Source organism: Pistacia vera, unplaced genomic scaffold, assembly GCF_008641045.1.
Source record: "Pistacia vera cultivar Batoury unplaced genomic scaffold, PisVer_v2 Contig587, whole genome shotgun sequence".
In the NCBI taxonomy this organism is placed as follows: domain Eukaryota; kingdom Viridiplantae; phylum Streptophyta; class Magnoliopsida; order Sapindales; family Anacardiaceae; genus Pistacia; species Pistacia vera.
In genome coordinates this window covers 376,242-401,088 of record NW_022196431.1, presented here as the reverse complement: position 1 = coordinate 401,088, position 24,847 = coordinate 376,242, and the positions used below count along the sequence as shown (strand labels likewise).

Sequence of the window (24,847 nt, the reverse complement as noted above, 5' to 3'; positions counted from 1 at the left end):
ATACCTTGTTAGGGGCCAGTCTTGGTTTGTGTATAGTGAGACAATTCATTGGTGTCAATCGCGATGCTACTCACTGTCGGTTTGATGAGGAGCCTATGAGTCACACACATAAGGAGACAGTTTAAGGGTAGTTAACTATGGAAGGTTATTTTCGTCTTTTGGACGAAAGGGCATTTTGGTAATTTTGCTGTGTAATTAAATTTGCTGAGGTTGTTGCCTGTGTCCAATTTTATTATTGGAGTTATTTAGCAAAATTACAAATTTAATTATTGAAGTTAATATTAATATTTAACTAAATAATTAGATTGGGACGTATGTGCAATTCCACCTAAGTTTGGGTTGTTGCTAAACTTTAGGGGTGGAATTGATATTTAGCTTTTCTATATAAAGAAAGCTTTGAATAGGTTTTTCATTATATCACTCATTCTTTAGCCGTGGAGTTAAGAGCTTTTAGAGAGAATTTTTTTCGCTCTTCCTTTCTTCCTTACTTCACCCTTCCAAATCCTTGAATCCTTAAAGCCATATATTGGTTCTAGCAAAACCAATCTCTGGTCTCTGTTGTATTGTCTTCATGTAGACGACGTGAGTTCGATCCTACACTTGGATCGATAGCGAGATCGTGTTTAGAGAATTTTGACGAAGCCTCCAAACGCTGGTATGATCTGATCCTTCCTTGATTGTGTTATTTCAATTTAAGCATGTAAAATATATACATATAATTTTGGGCTAATTAGAGTAATAGATGGGAAAAAAATTTGTTTTCCGCTGCGTTTTCCCCATTAATTTACTAACAGGACAACCCCAGTTATTGTTGAATATGAAGTGTCTAGACCAAAACTGACTCCTGATTGGACCACGACTGAGTTAACTCTTGCAATATATAACTCTAAAGCCATTCATGCTTTGTTTAATGTTGCAAATGTTAATCAAATGAAAGTCATAGCTAACAATGATGCTTGGGATAGGCTTCAAGTAAAAAATGAAGGCACTAGTGCTGTTAAATGAAATAGACTTAGAAGACTTGTAACTGATTTTGAAAATTTGGTTATGCATGAAGATGAGACTATCACTGATTTTTATGGTAGAGTTTAGGAAGTTCTTTGCTCTCTTCCTAAGAGATTCATGTCAAAAGGGAACACCATTGAGAATGTTGTGATGTGGATGCTATGGACATTGATGAACTCATTGGCTTTCTTCAAACCTTTGTACTGAATCTGAAACGATGGGACAATCAGAAACCGAGCAAAGGTTTGGCTTTCAAACATGAGATAGATTCTTAACTTTTTGATAAAATTGATTCAAGTATGATGAAAATTGTGCTTTACTTACAAGAATTTTGCCAAGTTTTTAAAGAAAAACATGAAAAAACCTTTTGAGAGTGGAAATGGTAAAAAACCGTTTGTGAAATTTTTTTTATTCCAACCAACCCCTGGTACCTTTGCAAAAAGATTTTTGAAAGATAAAGAAAAGAAAAATAGGGGTATCAAGTGCTTAGAATGTGAGGGTTTGGGCATATAAAATCTGAGTTACTAAAACACTGAAAAAAAAAGAAAGGTAAGGCTATGGCTGCCACTTTGAGTGAGAGTGACCAAGAAGAGAGTGAGGAAGATGAGTCTGGTGATGATGAGAATGTTCTTGCTTTTACCATAAATCAAGATGATGATAAGAGTGAGTTTTCGGATGACACAATTGATACCTATGCTGAACAACAAGAAGCATTAGATAAGATGTATGATCAATGGTTAAAGGCTGTGAAAAAGTTGCAATCTCTTGGAATTGAAAATGCAACCCTGTTGAAGCAAAAGAAAGCGTTGTCCGAAAAGATTATTGTTTTCACTATCGAACTAACTAAGGCTAAGGCCATAATTGACAGATTGAATGCAGGTTCTCTCAAGGTTGATGAAGTCCTTGGGCAACGAAAGTCTTTCAGAGATCGGTATGGTTTGGGTTTCAATCCTGGTCCTAGCACATCAGCTTTTGGTGCACACACGTTTGTTAGAGCCACTGAAACTCCTGTTGAAGTTGCTACTGTGAGACAAGCTATAAAGGTAACAAAAATCATATGCATTTTTCATTTAGGTAACAAAAAAAGTCACATCAGACCAAAATGATTCAAGTTCATTGCATATTTGAAAAGAATTCTTGAAAACCATAACTTGTATTCTAATGTGAGTCCTCATGATAACTATGGTTTTTCTTCCAAAAGAATTTGGAAACCCAAGTCTGGTGTGAACTACCTTGTGTCTCATACCTCCTTGCTTGAATGTCAAAATGATCTTTGATATTTGGATAGTGGTTGTTCTAGACATATGACAGGAGATAAATCACTTCTGTCTAAACTCGAATTAGTTGATAGTGGACATGTTACTTATGGTGATGGTAAGAAAGGTAAAATTCTTTGTAAGAGATCAATTGTCCTTCCTGATTTTCCTGTTTTGAATGATGTCTTACATGTTGAGGGTTTGAAAGCTAATTTGATTAGTATTAGTTAGATTTGTGATAAGAACTTTGTGGTTCAATTTTCCAAGTACAAATGTCAAATCTTGAATGATGAAGGTATCTCCTTACTAGAAGGAAAAAGATCCAATGACAATTGTTATTTGCTTTCTAACCGTGTGTCATGTTTTAGCTCTAATATTGATTGCACTAACTTGTGGCATGAAAAACTTGGTCACATGAATTTCAAAGATTTGGTAAGATTTTCAAAAAGGGAAGTTGTTAGAGGACTACCAAAACTTGAACCTCCAAAAGGTAATGTGTGTGATCCATGTCAACAAGGTAAATAAATCAAGATCTCTCGTAAAGCCTTATCTAATCTGAATACCTCATATGTGTTGGAATTGCTCCATATGGATCTAATGGGTCCTATGCACATCAAGAGTTTGGGAGGTAAGAGATATGTGTTTGAGTTGATGACTTCTCTAGGTATGCATGGGTTGACTTCTTGCATGAGAAATCTGATTCCTTTAATGCCTTTCAAAAATTGGTTAAGAGGTTTCTTGTTGAGAAGAGTTCCATGGCTATGAAGATTGTGAGAATTAGAAGTGACCATGGTAAGGAATTTGCACTACAATATTATGCACTTCTAGCCATGGCGTTCATTGTATCTAAAAATAAGAATTTGCATAGCTAAATGGTTTAGCTACAAATGCAATTTTTTGTAGCTTATGGTAGCTAGAAGTGGCGCAACTAAAAGTTAGCCATATAACTTTTTGCTTACGTAGCTAATAGTTTATATTTTTTGCTATAGATGAGATTAATATATAACTAAAAACTTAAATGTTTTTGCTATAACAACAAGAAGCTTGTAGCAAAAGCTTTGCCTTTGGAGCCATGGAGAATAGTTTGTACAGCTATGTTTGTATTTTAGATATACAAATTTAAATTTACAACTAAAACTTAAAAATTTCTGCTACAAAAATAATATCCATGGCAAATATATTAACATTTTAGCTACATGACCTTTTATAATAGCTAAATATTGAAATTACTTGCTATGAATACTTTTGATTTGTAATTAAATATTATAATTATTTGCATATATGAAATTCATTTGCTATGGACATAGTGTGTTAATAGCTAAATATTGAAATTACTTGTTATGAATACTTTTGATTTGTAGTTAAATATTATAATTATTTGCAATGGAACAAATAATTTATATCAAGAATTTATAATTTATTGCTTCGATTAAACTTAATTGTAACAAATATTGCTATATTTAACAAATTTAATAATAATTACAAATTTACAGCAATATTTTTATATTAAATAGATAATATGATGTCATAAGAAAAATTCTAATATAAAAAATAAAACATTAATAAAGTCATTTTCAACCAAATAATTGTCTACTCATTAAATCCTTCATCCTAGTAATTTAAAATGTTATCAACTAATTTTTTTACAAAATATGAATGCTTCAATATCGCAATCTTTCTTGACCATTCACCAACCTGCAATATAAATTTTGCAAAGAAAAAAAATAAGGTTAATCATATAAACTAATGTAATCATTGCATATCACTTTATGATTAATGTAAACGAAAAATCGTTTTATATGCAGTTTTCAAAATAACTTACAATTTCATCCAAAAGGATTTGGTTATAGAACCTCATCTTCTTAACATCCTTGGAAACTTTCATCTCTAGCTCCTTTTCAGTAGGAAGCCTAATACAGTAGTTGTTATAAATTGAGAGAAATCCAAGTTTCGCAACAGAAGGATTATCATCTCAGGCAATTTGTAACTCTCTTTCAAGGATTTACTATTAGACTCTAGATTTGCAAGTAGAGCAATTCCAAGTTCTGCAAGTTTATGCTTCTTACTTTCAAAAACTTCTTCAGTTGTGACTTGTGAGATCTTTTTTCACCTCAGCCTAAGCAAACAACAAGGTTTTGTTATTAGAAGCAGAGAACGCAAGAATAAAAGATACCATGTCTTATCCACCACAATGAACATAGTTTGAGTTTAATATTCCCAAAAAAAATAATATAAACAAAGTAAGAATCTTCAAATAAAAAATACGCGGCCACATGCGAGGTGTAAATTTTCATCTGGAAAAGCCCTAACAAGATCGCTAAAAACAAATAATAGAGAAATTGAAAGAGTACCTCAATCTTGTATTCAATGAATATAAAATGATTTTACAAAATTATTTATACTACACTTGCCATCTGAGTTGGTGATCCATGTGAAAACAAATCTAATCCATCAATTGTTTTAGAAACAAACACAAATACATATAATCTTGACCGTTAAATCATCATCTTCTTCTTCAATAGAAAGAGAGAGAAACTCTAAGTCTTAGTCTGCTTCAGTTCTCAATTTGCAGAGAATAGGAAGATTATAGAGATTATTTTGCTAAAAACACCAAAACGCTGTTGTTCCTTCTTATGAGAACTAACAGACTTGGAACTTGGAACACCGTTGATTCATTTTCTTCTTCTTTCTTTTACTTTTTTTGACACCGAAAGCTGTTTTATCTTCAACACGAAGTAAGAGAAAATTGGTACTAAATGATGAAGCAGATAACTTCAAAAGGACAATTTAAGTATGGAACATATTAAAGGGATTGAAAAACTTCTTATTATATGAGAAAGTGTCAAAATCACAAGAAACAAATATAACTAGATAGTTATACACCCTCAATAAATTTAAATTAACATGAAAAATTTATAAAAAGGTGTGTTGAAAGTAGTGATATAATATTATCCCTAATTCTCTATTAGGTCAATCTGTAAAGAAAATTAGTATAAATTCAAAGTACTAGCACAGCAGCTTGGGGGGCTTGTTCTGTTTCTTTGGTTTTAGTCAACTCCTTCCCTTGTTTCTTTGCCTCTTTCTTAATTTTTTTAAGCTTAGCTCCCTTTTCCAATTTTGTCAGCTTGACATGGTGTAATGTAACCTATTAATAATCTACAGATAACACCCATAAAAGAATAAATATGTTTAAAAAAAAAAACCCCACTATAATAGTATAAAAAATCTACAAAATCCGAATAAAGATGCAAAAAACCTATAGTATGTGTGCAATTTGCATCTGCAAACTGCAAACTCATTTTTCTTTTATTCTCTCAAAGTGCACATATTTTCATGCACATTTATCCACATAAAGTTCCACTACAATAAATTTCTAAAGGAATTAAATACTTAAGTTGATTTGATCTCTATCCTTCCAATTTTTATTTTCATTGGGTAAATATTCTAGCCCATAACCAAGATTCATATAAAAATTGAAAATTTCAGAAAGCTCAATGGAAATTCATATAAAAATTGCAATGATCAAAACAAAACAAACCAAAACTGGTTCCTACTGAAGAACCAAATACAAAAAACACTAAAAGACAAGCAATACCCAGATAACAAAATGTCGAAAGAACTCATTTTTAGACCTAAGAAAAAGCAAGAGAAGTAGAAACAATGAAACTGAAAGTACATCAATAGATAATGGAAGAGAAAACTTATAGAGAAAAGAATAGACACAAGATTCAACGTCCACAGAAGCTCAACCTAGTTTAGGTAACACAAACAAGGAAGAATCTGAAGCTATTAAGAGGAAATCTCCACCGTCTGGCCACCCTTTAGTGTCGCCTTTTTTCTGCTGCAACTTCGCTCTCCGCCCTTCTTTTCTTCAACCAAAATTACCTCCTGCAGTTGGGTATGAAATGAAACTTCACTCAAAATGATTTACGATGATTTTTGGAGGTCGAAGTCAACGAAGAGGCGATGATTCCAATGCAGGACAAACAGACGATAGTAGCATATTAAGGATTTAGGGTTTGATCGATGAATTGGGTTTGCATTGTGAGTCTGTGACTGTGTGTAAGAGTCAGTGTGGGCAAAATTTGTGTTTATAAATGAAGGGTAAATCCATAATTATCAAAATAAAACAAGGGTAATTAGGGAATAGAATTAACATATATATTTTGTATTAACATATGATATATTATAAATTATACATTATAATAATTTACTACACATTATTAATATATAACATATATACTATGTATGTCAAATTATACATTATACATATATAACACATTTATTAAGTATTAAAAATATTTATAATAATTTATTGATTTATTACAATGAATTAAAATATCAAATGATTAAGGATAATAGCATATTATGTATAATATATAATTTATAATTTATAATTTTTTTTCATAGCATATTATGTATAATGTATAATACATATGATACACTATACATAATACATTATTAATATATTATGTATATCAAATAGTACATTATACATATATAACATATTTATTATGTATTAAAAATATTTATGATGATTTATTGTTTAATTATAATGAATAAAAATATCCAATGATACATTATACATATATATTATGTATATCAAATGATACTTATACAAATATAACATATTTATTATGTATTAATAATATTTATAATGATTTATTATATTTAATATAGACAAATTATCTATTATTATTTATTACCCATTTGTATATGATTTCACTCAATATTTTCACAGTTATATTATTATAATCACATTTGAATTTGATCAATTAATAATGAGAAACAATTAATTAGTAGAATAGTATATATATATAGGGCGGGACCGGGTGGGGTGGGGCAAGGCCAACCTCTTCCCCAAATTCGGGGATTGAATTTTGGCTTGGACCCGGTCCCGTCCCCGAACCATTTGGGGAATCTCCACCCCGTTTGGGCCAGGCCCCAACAGGGCGAGGAAAATGTCTATCAGTATTATTAACACTATATATTATCATCATCATCTAAAACATATATACAAGTCCATATATACAAATATGTAACATTACCAATTTTTATAATATCTCATATCTCATACCTAAAATCATCTATATTCCATAAAGAGTTAATTTTAATTCATCATAAAAAAGACAAAAACCTCAAAGATACTTTAAAATAAAATTTTATTTTACAAAAGCCCACACTCTTAGCTCGTTGAACAGTTCTTTTAAGTTAATTATTGGTTGAACATTCTAATTTACTATTGACCTTAGCGGTGTCATTAATACTATGTTTAACTATAACTATTTAATTCATAAGTAATAAAAATATAATATCTCATGGGATAAATTAGAATATCTATAGCTGCATCCTATAACGATTGTAGTAAACTAATTTTCACATTATTTATTTCCTACAAATTCAAATAATTTATAGCTAATACACACAGACTAGCTATATATTTAAACTGGTAGCTACTAATGATACTATAATATTGTTACTACCATAAAAATAAAATTTGTATGGCAAATACCTTAATTAGTTACAAATTTCAGTATTTTATAGCTAATACACAAATAATAGCTATATAGTTAAACTCGTAACTAATAATGTTACTACATGTCATGTAAATAAAATGTTTATAGCTAAATACATTAATTAGCTACAATGTTTTACCATAGCTAATACATTGTAGCTAAATGACTAGTTATTGCCACGATTTTAATAAGTTGAAGTAATAGATGAATATTAGCTTCAAGGGAGGAAGTCTTACCACTAAGGAGGCGTTTAGTTTAGAGAATGTTGGATTAATAGGAATGTTGGATCATTGAAAAGTTAGATTACCTTGAAGATTACTGAGAATCTTTAGGAAAATATGTTTAGTTAATTGGTGGATATGTTATATTAATATGTTTGGTTGGGAGGAATAAATTGGTGGGTATGTTATTTAAATTACTGAATTGTCCTTTAATTAAATATTATTATTATATTATTTTTTAATATTTATTATTATTTGGATTATTATAACCCCCTGCATGCAAAAACAACCCTATAATAAAAGTTTGAAAAATTAACAAAGCACCCCCACCAACCTAGCCACTGCCGGTTGTCGGCAACCATCGCAAGCCCCCGGCAACCTAATGGCGCACGGAAGGTAGGAAATGACCTCCGTACGCCGTATGGCCATTTCCAACCAGAAATTTGGCCAGAAATGGCCATACGTGATACATTTGGCCGTCGACGGCCAAATCAATGACGGATCTAGTCGTCAAGGGCCAGATCCGTTGATCTACCAATCAACGGCCAGATCGATGGTCGTTGACAGCCAGATCTGGCACAATCTACCCATTTTCGACCAGATATCTAGCCGAAAATGGCCATATCAACGCACGACGGCCATTTCAGGCCTTCTGTGCGCCGTTTCAATGGCAGCGGTGGTTGCCGGCAACAGGTGGGTGGGGATGGGGGTGGTGGCTTAGGGGGGTTGGTATTTGTTTTGAATTCAAGGGTAATTTTGTCCAAAAAGTTAATTAGTTGGGGTGAAACAGTAAAAGTCATATTCATGTAAATAAATTTAAAAATAAGGGCATTATTGTCCTAAAATTTTATTAATAAGGGATAGAATTGTAACAAGAAACGATAACCCTAGTAATCTTAGAATTCCTAAGAAAATTGAGATAATCAGATTACCTCCAATATTACCAATAGTAGTTACTATTGGTATTTGAAGATTACTAGTATTTTATATTACTTGACAACCAAACATGGTAATCAAGTAATATAAGATGACTTAACCCTAGTAATCCCACGTAACCCCCAACCAAACGCCCCCTAAAATTATTTCAATTACCTATAAATATTGACTTTTGTAGCTGTAAATATGCATTTGCTACAGTTTTCCTTTTTGTTGCTAATTTTCATAGCTATATGTCCATAATGTTGTAGTATTGAGAACGCTGACTTTGTTGATTTTTGTGAATTACAAGGTATTTTCCATGAATTCTCTGCCCCAAAAACACCTTCACAAAACAGTGTGGTGGAGAGGAAAAACCGAGTGCTTCAAGAGATGACTAGGGTGATGCTCAATGCCAAGAAACTTCCCACAAGACATTGGGTTGAAGCTACAAACACAGCTTGTCACATTTCTAATAGAGTGCATCTCAGAAAAGGTACTAATCAAACTCCTTATAAGCTATGGAAAGATAAGAAACCTGATCTCTCTTACTTTCATGTGTTTGGATGCAAATGTTTTGTTTTAAATGATAGAGAGAATTTGGTAAGTTTGATTCAAGGAGTAATGAAGAGGTTTTTCTTGGGTATTCTTCCAGCAATCGTGCCTTTAAGATATAAAACATTCATTCTGAAAAAGTGTTAGAATTTATTAATGTTGTGTTTAGTGATGCTGAAGACTTTTCAGAATACTCTCAAGAATGTAAAATTGGAGACATGTCTACTCCTCATGTGCCCACAAAAGACGTTGTGAACACAACTAAACCACTTGAACCAAAGTCTTCTCCAAGTGTGTCTTCACCTCCTTCTAGTGCTATAGCAACTAGATATGTACCTTGTAAAGAATCAACTTCAAATTCTTCTCTGTGAAATAATGGGATTGAGCTTGTTGTTTATTTATCTGATGAGATTGCTCAGAGAAGAAACCCAAGAAGAAAATATCCTCCTATGTGGATTCAGAAAGCTCATCCTCCATCAACCGTAATTGGAGATTCAAATGAGGTAATGGTTACTAGAAAAAAAAAAGATAAAATGAGATTAACTATCTTTGTTATGTGTCTCCTACAGAGACGAAGAATTTGAAAGGAAGCCATGCATAAAGAGTTAGAGCGATTTGAAAGGAATGATGTGTGGACTATTGAGACTTGAAGGAATCAACATAATAGATACCAAATGGATTTTTAAAAATAAAACTGATGAATTTGGTAATTTTGTTAGGAACAAAGCTAGGCTTCTAGCTCAAAGATATACTCAAGTGGAGGGAACTGACTTTGATGAAACTTTCGCCTCTATTGCCCAACTTGAGTCAATCTGGTTGCTGATTGCTATTGCTTGTTGTCCCAGGATCAAATTGTTTAAATGGATGTAAAAAGTTCTTTCTTGAATGGAATGCTCTCCGAAGAAGTGTATGTGAAACAACCGGTTGATTTTCAAGACCGACACAAACCTAATCATGTGTTCAGATTAAAGAAGGCCTTTTATGGGTTGAAGTAAGCCCCTCAAGCCTGATATGAAAGATTGACAACTTTTCTCCTTGAGCATAGTTATGAGAGAGGTAATGCCGATAAAACCTTATTTATCAAGCGTATTAAACGATGAAATCTTGTGTGCATAGATTTACGTTGATGATATTGTGTTTAGTTCTACTTTTCACTCACATGCACATGAATTCATTTGTTTGATGAAACATGAGTTTGAGATGAGTAAGGTATGAGAGTTAAGTATGTTTCTTGGTCTTCAAATAAAAACAATTGGAAAATGGCATGTTTGTTTCCTAATCTAAGCATGTTAGAAATATGTTGAAAATGTTCAATTTAGAGAGTGTGAAGCATGCTAGAACTCCCATGAATGTTACCCTTAAACTGTCTAGAGATGAACATGGTAAAAAGGTAGACATTAAAATGTACCCAAGCATGATAGAAAGCCTTTTTTACTTGACCGCTAGCCGGCCTAATCTTTGTTTTAGTGTTGGCATTTGTGCTAGGTTTTAAGCTAACTCATCTGAGTTGCACCTGAATGCAGTGAGAAGGATTATAAAATATGTTTCAAGTACGTGTAAGTTTGGTCTATGGTATTCATTTGATTCTAACAGTTGTTTGGTTGGATATAGTAATGCTGATTGGGCAGAGAGTCTGGATGATCGAAAGAGCACTTAGGGCAGATGTTTCTATCTTGGAAATAATCTTGTCACATGGTACAACAAAAAGCAAATGCCATCTCCCTATCCACTGCTGAGGCTGAGTATATTGTCGTATGAAGTTGTTGTACTCAAATTTTATGGTTAAAGCAAATATTGTGTGACAATATTTTGTAATAACACGAGTGCCATTAACATCTCTAAGAATCCAATCCAACATTCTAAGATTAAACACATTGACATAAGACATCACTTTATTAGAGAGTTAGTTGAGGAGAACATCATTGCTCTTGTACATGTGAATACAAAATCTCAGTTGACTAATCTTTTTATAAAAGCACTTGACTATGATTCGTTTGTTTTCTTGAGGAAGTTCATTGGACTACTTCAACTTGACTAGTTGTCTGGTCTTTGGTTTTGTTAAATAAAGCATGAAAATGTTTCCTTTATTTTTGTTTGTCAAGCCTATTTATCTATTCTAGCACGTTAGTATAAGTTTCTCTCTTGCTTGTGTGCTAACTCTAGTAGGTTGTGTCCATTGTTGACTCTCTTTATAGCATGATATTGTCTCATCTTGAGTGGTTTGTCTTTATTGTTGTCATTATTGTGAAAGAGCTACCTTGCTTGAAGTGTGACAGTCGTTTTTGAGTAATTTTCTGAATTGTAGATACCCCTATGTTTTGGAAAATCTACCATTAAGAGGACGACCTACTTGCAAGTGTGAAAAACTACACTTGGTTATGTTTTGAGAGTTATTTGCCCTTTGTTTCAAAAATTATAAAAAAATGAAAAAGATAAATCAAATGTCTTGAAATGATGAAAAAGAAAAATGCAAATCTTATAAGGCATGAGGGAAGAGGGATTTCTTTTGAAAAAATTCATGACCAATGTGTCATTTAACCCCCCTTGAGGATTTTGTCACACACTTAGATGAGCTCTCATGACTTTTCCTTTCTTGTATGTGTTTAAGGAAGTGTTGTCCAGATTGTTATATGTTGGTATCTTCCCTATGAGTTTTTGTGCTTTCAAGATTGAGAATTGAAGAATTAGGTTGATTAACATATATTGATATGTCTTGATCCTCAAAAATTCAAGTGAAATATTTCATTATTTCAATTTTATTTAATTTCTTTATTTTTGTAAATAAAGCATGTTGCTTTTGAAAAATTGATGTCATTTTAGGATGTTGTGTGCACTCATGGTTGCATGAAAATTCCTTATGTTTCTCATATCTAATTTACAAGTGCTCACATGCTTACACCATGCACACATCAATTTAAGAAAAAAGTCCTAATTTAAAAAAACTGCTCTTTAGGGCTTTTATCGGACGTTTACTATTTAAGTCTGGCCTAATTTCTCTTTTGCATCAGAATTCCTAAACTCTTTTGCGCCAACCCTTTTGTTTTTCTCTCTCAGTTTTTGCTCTCTAATCCAAATAATCTTTTTTCTCTTTTGTTTCTCTCATGGGTCCAAGAAGAAAAGCAATGGAAGAATCCCTTCGGAAGAACTTTCTGGTCTTGAAGAAAGCCAAGCCGCATAGTAAAGCTCTAGCAAGGGAATCCATACTATCTGAATCAAAATCTCAAAGGGAAGAGTCTGCTCACACAACCCCTGTTCCATCCCCTGTTTCAAGTGAGCGTGAAGACTCTGTGCACACAACGTCTGAGTAGAATCCTTCCTCTCATGAAGGGTCCTCTTCTTCAGCATCTTATAGTGCCTCTGACAGAATTCCAATCGTAGCTCTAAGATCCCAAAAAGAGGCTCTGGCAAAAGCTGCTCGTTCAAAGTCTTCAACTCTGGCAAAGAAAGCCAAGAGAAAAGGGAAATCTGTCATGTCTGGAGAGAAAAGGGAAATCTGTCATGTCTGGCTCCTCATTTGGTAAAACTTCTTCCTTTATTTCTCTTAAGGCCGAAAGTAGGTTTAGAGATCACATTGTCAAAAGGACAATTGTGTGTGAGGCCAGTGTGATTCTTGATGATTTCCTTGAGTTTTCTAAGATGATGAAGAAACGAAAATGGGTTAAGTCCATGACTAAGTTGGAAGTTCCCATTCAAACTCTTATTCAAGAGTTTTATGCCAATTTTGGCATTGATAATGCTAAACCCAAGTCTAATGTGCACAATGACAAGGTTTATGTCAGAGGTAAATGGGTTCATTTTAGTGAGAATGTGATTAGAGATGTCCTAGGTTTGCCCATTGTTGAGAATAACTTTAAATTGTCTTATTTGAAGTTGGATACAATAGTTAAAATGATGACTAGTGGGTCAATTGCCAAGTGACCTAGGAGTGGATTTCTTCAGCCTAGTATGCTTACACCCCTTTACCATTTATTATTTAAAATCTCTCTAACAAACAGATCCCCATCAATGCACAATTCCACGGTTAGGGTAGATAGAGCACAACTGCTCTACGGGATTGGGTTAGGCAAGAATATTGATTTGGGATCCCTCATCTATACAAACACAAGAGTTGTCATAGAAACCTCCCATGCCATCCAAGTTTTACCCTTTCCCACTCTTATCCACAGAATCGTAGCTCTCTACAAATCAAAATTTCCTCTAGATCGCTTCAAAAGCCTCACTTGCCTCTTTTGTCCACTTAAAATTTCCCTTCTTTAAACACTCAGCAATAGGTGACATAAGAGTACTAAAATTGAGCACAAATCTTCTATAAAAAGAGGTCAAACCATGAAAATTTCTTACTTCACTAATGGTTTTAAGTTCGAGCCAACTCCTAATTGCATCCACCTTTGATTGATCAACCATTATACCCTCACCCAAAACTACATAGCCTAGAAACACAATGCTCCTCATAAAGAACTCACATTTCTCCATCTTAGCAAACAACCTTTGCTTCCTCAAAACATCAAAGACTTGCTTAAGTGGCTAAAATGCTTACCCTCACATTGGTTATATATTAATATATCATCAAAACAAACCACTACAAATCTGCCCAAGAAAGATTTTAGTGCCTCATTCATCAATCGCATGAAGGTACTTGGTGCTTTAGAGAAACCGAAGGGCATGACCATCCACTCAAAAAGTCCTCATTTTGTCTTGAAGGTTGTCTTCCATTCATCCCTTTCTCTCATTCTTATTTGATGATATCCACTCCGAAGATCAATCTCGGAGAAGATGTTAAAGCCATGTAACTCATCAAGCATATCATCAAGCCTAGGTATGGGATACCTATACTTGATTGTGATGTTGTTTATAGACCGACTATCCACACACATTCTATAACTCTCATCTTTCTTCGGCACTAATAATACGAGAACCGAACAAGAACTCATGTTCTCTCACATACCCACGGCTAACCAACTCATCAACTTGCATTTGTAACTCTTTTGTCTCATCCAGATTGCATCTATAGGTTCGCTTTTTTGGTAAGGGTGCCCCAAGTAGTAAATCAATGTGATGTTCAATCCCTCTCAACGGTGGTAACCTCGGTGGTAACTCCTCGGGAAAGACATCTTGGAATTCATGTAGTAGGGTTGGACTAAAATATTGACCTCTCTCTCTTGGGTTTCTTTCATCTTGGCTATGAGTAATGCTAGGATAGGTTTTTGGTTATTAAGCGTCTTTTCTACTTGCTTGACATTTAAGAATAGACTCTTTTGTGAGTTATTTGTTTTGGGTGGCATGGGTGTGGAAAGTGTTTGTTGGGGTGATAAAGGGGTTAAGGTGATAGTTTTCTTGTTGAACCTAAAGATACAGGTATTCTTTCTCTTATCATGGACAACCTCCCAATTATATTGCCAAGGTCTCCCTAACAAGTTGCAAGCATCCATGAGTATCACATCACATACTACCTCATCAACATATCTCTTACCTATAGAAAAAGGAACTATAACCTGTTTAGTGACATTTTTTATGCTCCCATTGCTCAACCATTGCAACTTATAAAGATGACTACAGTTTTGGGTGGGAAGGTTCAGTTTTTCAACAAGGGTAGTGGAGGCTACATTAGTACAACTCCCACTATCTATTATAACTGAACATACCTTCCCTTTGATGGTGCAACGAGTTTGAAACAAATTGCCCTTTTGTTCTTTGGTGGAATCAACTTGTGCATGCAAAACTCCCTTCAAGATCAAGGCATCTCCCACATCAGCTTCTTCAACACTTTCAGACTCCTCCTTTTTACTATTTTCCTTTTGGACAGCTTTTTCAATCTCTTGGATCTCCTTAATTAACATTACCCTCTTATTATGACAATTAGCTTGGAAGTGTCCATAACCATGACATTTGAAGTACTTCTTGTCTTTTAAGTCTCCCTAGGTGCCTTCTTGAGTCATAAACTGTGGCTTCTCCCTGGTAGCTTCACTCATCTTTTCCTTACCCTTGTCTTTTGTAGTGTTGACATAGGGTTTGGAATATGATGGAGAACCCTTATAGTTGGTGCTGCCCTTAAAGTATGTCTTTGGGGTCGAGAGCTTCAAACTTTGTAGTTGCTTGTCCACCTTGTTACCTAGCTTGCATATATCCTCAAATGAATGATAAGGCTGCAACTCTACTTTCTGAGCTATTTCCCTTTGTAAACCTTCCAAAAATCTAGTGATAGTTTGCTCATTTTCCTCTGGAATGTCATTCTTCATCATAAGACCTTCAAATTTGCTTATATAATCCCTTACCTTCCTATCTCCTTGCTTGAGATTAAATAAACTCAAGTAGAGATCTTTGCTTGTAGATTTCAGGCCAGAACCTCTTTTTCATCATTCTTTTCAACTTATCCCAAAGTCTCACTCTAGTTTTTCCCTCTCTTTCTCTCTTCTTTCTAACATTCTCCCACCATAAGAAAGCATACCCCCTTGATCTTTAGGATGGCCACCTTGCATTTCTTCTCACCCAAGTAGCCTTTGAACTCAAACACAATTTCAATCTCATTCAACCAATCATTGAAATCATTAGGGTCTAGGCTTCCTCCAAATTTGGGTATATCAATCTTAAGTCCCTTATCATCATCAACATTTCTCCTCCTTTTCACAACAACACCGGAATCACTAAAGTCACTTGGAAGACTAGTTTCATCTTCATGGGAAGGAGGTTGGTAGACTTGATGCTTAATGTGGGGTGTAAGTCTTCTTGGAGGAATTTCTTGCTCAAGGACAGGTGGTTCGGTTTCATGGGGAGGTGGTTGGATTTGAGAGGTGTGTGTAGGTGGTATGTGTGGGGCTATGTAAGCCATGATGACTTGGGCCATTTGGTTCACCTTTTCTTCTAGTCTTCTAAGGTCTTCTTGGGTTTTGTTAAAAGCAACCTCCCAAGAGGACATTGGGGAAAAGGATCCACATTGTTTGACATGAAAAATGGAAAATTAAACTATTATGAACAGTAATTCCAAAAGTGAACAGTAACCTTTTAGGTATAGAATTGTGATATTTGAGGTGGAATGGGTAAGAGGGGGAAGTTTGGGTAATTTTGGTTTAAGTGAATAGTATTTGAGATTAGGGGGTGATTAAGCTAATTAATGTGGATTAGGCTAATGGGAAGTGTTTAGTGCTTGGCTAAGGTTTAATGGTAGTTTAGTTGAAATGGAATTGGTTTAGTTAGATTTAGATGGAATTAGTTAGGTTTGGTTGATGCGTAAAGTGGCTAGTTAGGGGTTGGTGAAATGTTTGAGGAAAGAGAAAAATTTAATGCTAGAAAATAGAAATTTTGACCATAACCGATTCTACCATACCTTCAACACATCAAGCATCCTTTTGATCTCAACAGTCAATATTCAACAAAATTCCTTCTCACAACCTTAGCTCTAATACCAAATTGATATGAAATCAAGTCTCTAAATTCCTATTTCAATCTCAATTCATCTATACACATAATAATCTAACACTAAAACACAGAAGCTTCAACTAGCACTCATTCGGCCAAGACAAAGTCAAGCATTCTCAATCTCTTTTAACACCTTAAATCATCAATCCTATCATGCTAATAATCCCCAAAGATCAACCAACCAAGACAACTCATAAATTGGAGCAAGAAATTCACACACATACCAAAACCGAGAAAAAGGAAATGGTAACCAAAACTCAAGTAAATTACTAGGATAAATGGCCAAGATACATTCAAGCTTAAGGGAAACTCTACTGGCTTGAAATAATTCACCACCAAGCTTATGCTAAAACTTGGATAAATGAGGAGCAAGAAGATTCAATCTCCATTGAAAGACTATTCATTATATATTCATTCACTCACTTTTACAAAATGAAATACTTGTCTTTATATAGACATCACAAATGATGGAATGACCATTTACAAAATATTACAAATATCACAAATGGAATTAACGGCTTAATTCTCATCCACACATTCAAAAACATAAGGTCATAACCACTTAATGCAAAAGTACAACCACTACTTTAATTTTAGGATCTATGTCTCTAACTATAATTAACTTGGCTAACTTTCATTTATTTGAATCAAATAACATCCATTCATTAGGTTTGAGCCAAATAAACTTCTCCACACTTGAAGCCCACAGTTTGGGTCAAATAATAGAGTTTGAGAAGTGTATTGGACCTTTAGCACTTCATGGACAAGCTTGTGAACTTCTTTGAGTGATTAAGTCGATTGGTGCATATCTTACAAAACTTGAGCTTTGTTATTCTTCAATGGAAACTATTGCATAACCAATGAATCATTTTGGCCTATAATCTTATCAATTTGGTATCATGGACCACCTAAGATGCTTAATTTGGTATCAAAGCTAATATTGTTGGAGGGAATTTTTGTTGAATATTGATTGTTGAGAACAAAAAGATGTTTGATGTGTTGAAGGCATGGTAGAATCGGCTATGGCCAAAATTTCCATTTCCTTGCATTAGATTTTTCTCTTTCTTCAAACACTTTACGAGCCCCTAACTATCAACTTTACACATCATCCAAACCTAATTGATTCCATCCAAATCCAACTAAACCAATTCCATTTCAACAAAACTATCATTAAACTTTAACCAAACACTAAACACTTCCTATTTGTCTAATCCACATTAATTAGCTTAATCACCCCTTAATCCAAAACACTATTCATCGATTACTATTCACATAAACCAAAATTACCCAAACTTTCCCCTCTTACCCTTACCGCCTCAAATATCACTATTCCATACACAAAAGGTTATTGTTCACTCTCAGAGTTACTGCTTACAATAGCTTAATTTTCCATTCTCTATGTCAAACAAGAGTGGATCCTTTTCTCCAATGCCCCCTTGGGAAGTTGCTTTCAACAAAACCCAAGAAGACCTTAGAAGACTTGAAGAAAGGATGAACCAAATAGCCCAAGCCATCATAGCTCACATAGCCCCACACACACACCTCTCAAACCCAACCACCTCCCCATGAAACCAAACCACATGTCCTTGAACAAGAAACACCTCCAAGAAGACTTACACCCCACATTAGGCGTCAAGTCTACCAACCTCCTCCCCATGAAGATGAAACTAGTCTTCCAAGTGACTTTAGTGATTCCAATGTTGTTGTGAGAAATAAGAGAAATGTTGATGATGATAGGGGACTTAAGATTGATATACCAGAATTCGGAGGAAGCCTAAACCCTAATGATTTCAATGATTGATTGAATGAGATTGAAAAAATGCTTGAGTTCAAAGGCTACCCGGATGAGAAGAAATGCAAGGTGGTTATGCTAAAGTTCAAGGAGTGTGCTTCCTTCTGGTGGGAGAATGTTAAAAAGAAGAGAAAATGAGAGGGAAAGGCTAGAGTGAGGTGTTGGGATAGGTTGAAGAGAATGATTGAAAAGACGTTTATGCCCGAAAACTACAAGCAATATCTTTACTTGAGTTTATTAAATCTCAAGCAAAGAGATAGGAAGGTAAAGGATTATATAAGGGAATTTGAAGGTCTTATGACGAGGAGTGACATTCCAGAGGAAAATGAGCAAACTATCACTAGATTTTTTGGAGATTTACAAAAGGAAATAGCTCACAAAGTGGACTTGATTTCATATCAATTGCAATATCAATGATAAGGCTACAACTCCGCTTTGTGAGCTATTTCCCTTGGTGGTTGTTGATAGATTCTCTAAAATGACACATTTTATTGCATGTAACCAGACCAATGATGCATCGCATGTAACTAAGTTGTTTTTCAAAGAGATTGTGAGGTTGCATAGTGTACAAAAAAGCATTGTGTCAAATAGGGTTACAAAGTTCCTTAACCATTTTTAGAGATCCTTATGGAGCAGACTGAGTATCAAACTCTTATTTAGCACTTCCTATTACCCCTAAACCGATGGTCAAACCAAGGTCACAAATAGAACTTTAAGGATCATTCTAAAGACTTTGGTGAGTAAGAGTTTAAGAGATTGGGACAACAAACTAGCCCATGCCGAATTTGCCTACAATCGATCCCTTGGCGATACCACCAACCATTCCCCATTTGAGATCCTTTATAGTCTTAACCCCATCACTTCCATATAATTAAGTGCCTTACGCCCTTGATAGATAAGTGAATCTTGACGCTAAAGAGAAGGCAAAGTTAATAAAGAAGCTACATGAGTCAATTAGGTCCTGAATAGTCAAATCCAATGAAACTTATAGGAGGAAAGCTAACAAGCATAAGAAGCCCACTTTTTTCCAACCGAGTGACCTTGTGTGGGTTCATTTAAGAAAAGATAGGTTTCCTTCTAAGAGGAAAGGCAAGCTAGCACTTAGAGCTGATGGACCCTTTGAAGTTCTTGGAAGAGTTGGGGATAATGCATACAAAATTGATTTGCGCTTTAAATTTGGTAATGTTTCGACTACTTTCAACATTGAAGATTTATCTCCTTACTTGGAAGATGGAGAACTTTTGGATTTGAGGACAAATCCTTCTCAATCCAAAGAGGATGATGAGATTCTAGGCCCAAATGATTCATTAGTTGTGTAAGAGTTTTCATTGAAGAATCAAGAAGTCCAAGTTTTGCAATGTGTGCAACAATCGACCCAATCACTCAAAGAAGTTCACAAACTTGTCCATAGAGTGCTAAAGGTCCAAGATACTTCTCAAGCCCTATTATTTGGTCCAAACCATGGGCATCAAGTGTGGAGAGGTTTATTTGGCCCAAACCCAATGAATGGATGTTATTTGATTCAAATAGATGAAGGATAGCCAAGCTAAGTAGAGTTAGGGACATAGATCCTAAAATTAAGGGAGTTGTTGTACTTTTGCATTAAATGGTTATAGCCTTATGTTTTTGAATATGTGGATGAGAATTAAACCCTCAATTTCATTTATGATATTGGTAATATCTTGTAAAGGATCATTCCATCATTTGTAATGTCTATATAAAGGCAAGTCTCTCATTTTGTAAAAGTGAGTAAATGAATATATGATGAATAGTCTTTCAATGGAGATTGAATTTTCTTGCCCTTCCTTTATCCAAGTTTCAGCCTACGCTTGGTGCGGATCTGGCCGCGGATCTGGCCGGAGAAGGCCAGATTACGACACAAATCCGACGAGTCTGTGCCATAACGTAATTTTTCGGCCAGATTCCGGCGGTGGCCGAAATCTGGCACTGCGAGTGATGGGGATGTTTTTGTTATTTTACAAAAATTTTATATATTGGGGTGTTTAGTTAAATTAGCAAACCTAGGGGGTTTTTTAGAAATTTTTAAATTTACAAAAAACTAAAATATCAAAATTTCAAGGGCATTCTAGTCTTTTCACCATTAGCAAACGGAAATCACTAACAACACATGACGGAAGGTACCTGTTTGTCGTTTCTAAACCTTTTGAGCACCAATTTGTCATTACGACAAACCTTGGGTATGTGTACGTTGTTCGGCCAAATTTTTATATCTAATTTCAACCGTGAGATAAATCCAAGTGTCTGCATGAGAGCTCACTCTATTAAACACCTTTGGAAATTTGCATCCTATCTAATTAAGATAAAAACTCACACAATCTTTATCTTATCTAATAATAGGCATAAAAGATGACATAAAATTCAATAAACCACAAGATAAAAACTAATTCTAAATTAGTACAAAACAAACCACAGACATAAAAAGTTGAATAAAAAAATTTCTATTAAACTATCCACTAATTGGAGTAACTTGGCTATATCTACTAATTTGTCGGCCAAAATTTTAGCATGTTTCTTTTGAGTAATAAATGAGGTGATGAAGAAAACAATTGAGAAACTAACATGTATGATCTCAATACCAAGTACACCTTGTAGAACAGTAACAGTAGAAGCAAATCATAAACAAGTTTTTCACCTAATGGAGGCACATGCTAAAGCACAATTCCCACTTAACTCTTCTTATTGTCTTTAAGCCTAGACCACACTAATTTCTCTCTTTTTTTCTTTTTTTTATTTCCATCTATTGTATGGGCAGGATCCATGTCACTATAATTTGCACAAATTATAACAACCTTTTTTATTCACTAGATCAATGCACTTTCAACGTTCATTTTAGATTTCATATGCATAATTAACAGACATTGGATATGAGACATATTAAAAGTACCACAACTGTTCAAAGTAATTTGATTTAATAATCCATGATTAAAAAAAAAAAATTGCCAAAATAGTGGTGACATAGATCCTAACCTCTACATGAGATCCTCAAAAGCATTAGAAAGTATTAGATTGAAAGACTAGAGAAATTAGAACTAATAAGGATAAATAAGTAATTCTAGTATACAAATTGGCAGAATGCTTGAAGCTCACATTATTGACATGATCAGTCACTTTTTTAGAAACAATTAATAAATATTTTATTGACTATAGAAAGAACAAGAACTGAGTATCTTACACTTATTATTTGTTTTCAACTTCTGCCTCATTAAGTTGCACTCATTGTCCTCACTACTTGTAAACTTATACTCTCGCAACGGGTGATACTTCATGGATCCCAACTCTTCCTTCGCCTTCTCGAGTCTTTGTTTTTGCTCTCTCTGTCATTGAAAATAGCAGCACATTAGTATTATAATTACCAAACTCCTTTTAAATACAGCAAAAGTAAAACACATTGCATGACAAGAGAGTTTTCATACTTACATAGGCATTGTCAAACCCTGCAATCTGTTGCTTGCAAAGTCTAAGTTCCATCTCAAGTGAATGTAATCTAGATTCAACAGGAATAACACACTGCTCAACTATTTGTTTCTGTTTACCTCTAACAACTTCTGGCTGCCACACATTCAAGGCTACTGAAGCTTGCCTGAAAGAACCAATCACAATAACTTATCAACATGTGCCTAAAAAAGTTCAAACAAATTCAAATCATTAAGAATCTTAAAGGGTTCTCAAATACTATTAAAATCTATCACAAATTTTTGAATCAAATAATTACCTGGTATCACAACAATTTAAATCTATGGTAATTTTTTTTCTGCTCCCAATGAACCAATATGAACAACTCAATTAAATTTAGTGCTTTTAGAAAATCTTCATGTATTTGCAAACCATAAGAAAAAGCAAATTCAGTTTGTCTCCCTCAATATCCCAAGAACAGTTAGATTCATTCTTATAAATTTTCTATTCATTTATCTGAAAAGTGACTCTACCATGTTCATTTTTGGTCTTTTAACTACATTAGCTAATTGCTTCATAGCAACTTCCCAATCTCTGCTTCTAAATGTCATTGACCTTCCTAAGAATGAAAAATTTACCACCCTGCGCATATAAAGTGTTCGGAAACAGAAAAGGAAAAAAAAAATTCAAAGAGGTTTCTGATCAATTGCAAGCAAGGTCTCTGACAAATTGTACAAATTCAGGGGAGTTACTGACAAAAAAATCAAACTTTGCATACTTCACTTAACCTAAACCTGAAGGAAAGCCAACAAAATCACCCCTTTCAATAAAAGCATCACTTCTAAAACAAAGACCATTCTACTTGAAGCAAAACTGATAAATTCATAGGTATTCAAATTCTAAGAAACAATTAAAAGAAAAAATCTGAATCAATTACCTGACCCTGCGTAAATTGGATAATTCAGCAACTGTACTTTTCATTTTGTCGGTCTCCTCTCGCAATTTCCTCTCAATTTCTCGAATCTTCCGCAAATTCTCGGCCACTTGACTCTCTTTCCTCAACACAGCCCTTCTATGTGCCGCCAATTTCCTCTCGCGGTCCTTCTCAAACCTAATTTTGTAACTTGACTTAATCGATGTCGCCTGTGATGATGATGATGAGTTGTCGAAATCAGAGGAGAGTAAGTGGGACCAGAAAGAGTCTTCACCGGATAATCGGTGAAGGCGTCTACAGGACATGGAGAGGCAACAGAGGTCCTTAAAGGTGAAGCTGGAGCTTCCGATTCCGGTTTCGAGTATTTTTCTCCAGAGTTCGTCCGGTAGAGCCTCGGCCGACATTCTTATTTAGTTCTAGCAGTAGAGATTTGGGTGTTCAGTTATATGATGTGCCGGGAAGATTTCGCCACATGTCTTACAGGGATGGACTCCCCAGTTTTTTAGAAAATTTAACTGTCATGATCTTCCAAGTTTGCATGAAAAAAATAAAAATAAAAATAAAAAAACAAAATTTGCATTTTTTAACTTTGAAAAACTGACATGTCACATTTAAGAATCACTGAACATGCAAAAAGGGTTAAACCGAAAATATTTAAACATATATGGGTAATAGTATAATTAACAAAAATTGATTTAAATTTTGAAAATTAAAAAACAATCCCCCATTCAAAATTGATTACGTAACCCAAAATAAGCGATTGACGAAAAATTCTGACTTCTCTCTTGCAATTTTCGGCGATTTTCGTTCTCATTTTCCGACAAATCTTTGCTCTTTAGATTTTCGTTTCCATGTTAGTTACACCAACAAACCATAGTTAACATTAACAAATCTGAGGAAATCCCAACCCCACTCCAAATTCTAGAGTCTAGCGGCTATTCAAAGGTTGTAGAAGAAAAGGTTCCAGTGGATCTTCCGATGAGTGAAGGTGGTCCAACGACAGAGGAGATGATAGCAGCAGAAGAACGGACAGCGGGCTCCATAAATGGGTCTGAAGACGAGGATGCCGACACAAATTCATCCAAGGAGGAGGAGGAAGAAGATGAAGAACAAGTACATTCCTTACTATTTTTTGAATAAATTGTTTGTTGGTGCCAATTTGGGGGATATTTAATTGGTGTTGGTTGTCAGGGTGGTCGTGGCAATTTGTTAAGCAGTTGGCGAGCATCAGGGGAGTGCCTATTTTTGGGTTCCAAATATAGGGGAAGGCAAGGGAGGCCGTAGGGAGGTTGTTTGTAGGAGGTTGGAGGGTTGAGTCCAATAGAATGTGAAAATAAAACTTACGTCTTTGTCAGTCAGCACCGTACATAAAACTAAATGATCTAAGGTTATTTAATTATTTTTGTGAGTCTTTTTCATTTATTTAATATTTATTATTATTAATTATTTTTTTCATTTCAATATCCTAAGCCCCACTTACTCCAAACCCACCCTCTCCACCCTAAACCGTTGCAACCAACTAGCCTGCAACAAATTTCGAATTTTGTTACAAATTTCAAGCTCCATCCATATCAATCAATTTGAAAGACAACTCATATAGATTAGCATCACAACTTTGAAAGAGTTTATTGCAGTCCTCCTTTCCAGATAATTAATTTTCTTTTTATTATTTTCTTTTTAAACTTGTTAACAAGATTTTCTTGTAGCACAATAAGAGCAACAATTAAGTAACTACAAGCATCCTTAATATCATTTATTCAAGACTTCAAATAAAAAGATATCCAATTGTCAACATAAAAAATTAAAAACAACAATTCTTCAACAGT

The 24,847-nt window shown here is 34.3% G+C and overlaps 1 protein-coding gene across 5 annotated transcripts; it reads right to left on the bottom strand.

Annotated features, from left to right (window-relative positions):
• Positions 1-3,831: 3,831 nt before the first annotated feature.
• Positions 3,832-23,500, bottom strand: LOC116109683 (F-box protein SKIP24-like). Of its 5 annotated transcripts, XR_004124792.1 has the most exons (6): positions 23,025-23,499; positions 22,112-22,274; positions 21,867-22,008; positions 20,816-20,935; positions 4,084-4,377; positions 3,832-3,956 (listed from the first exon to the last, which is right to left on the bottom strand). XR_004124792.1 is itself a non-coding variant. In XM_031395907.1 (5 exons), the coding sequence occupies exons 1-5, from the start codon at positions 23,423-23,425 to the stop codon at positions 6,051-6,053; spliced, it is 894 nt and encodes a 297-aa protein (XP_031251767.1). In that variant the 5' UTR covers positions 23,426-23,500; the 3' UTR covers positions 5,862-6,050. The 5 variants fall into 5 exon arrangements, 4 of the variants coding, with proteins under 4 accessions (XP_031251771.1, XP_031251767.1, XP_031251768.1 ...); XM_031395907.1 differs by lacking the exons at positions 3,832-3,956; positions 4,084-4,377 and adding an exon at positions 5,862-6,149 and having other exon boundaries at positions 20,816-20,904; positions 23,025-23,500; XM_031395908.1 differs by lacking the exons at positions 3,832-3,956; positions 4,084-4,377 and adding an exon at positions 5,862-6,149.
• Positions 23,501-24,847: the final 1,347 nt, after the last annotated feature.

What these genes read in the sequence shown, in the direction of transcription:
- LOC116109683 (XM_031395907.1), bottom strand. Translation starts at nt 23,425, where the DNA reads ATGTCGGCCGAGGCTCTACCGGACGAACTCTGGAGAAAAATACTCGAA. An exon ending in TCCAATTTACGCAGGGTCAG is followed by an intron (nt 22,275 to 23,024) that starts GTAATTGATTCA and finishes TGGTTCTTTCAG; the next exon opens with GCAAGCTTCAGTAGCCTTGA. An exon ending in CAGGGTTTGACAATGCCTAT is followed by an intron (nt 22,009 to 22,111) that starts GTAAGTATGAAA and finishes TTTCAATGACAG; the next exon opens with AGAGAGCAAAAACAAAGACT.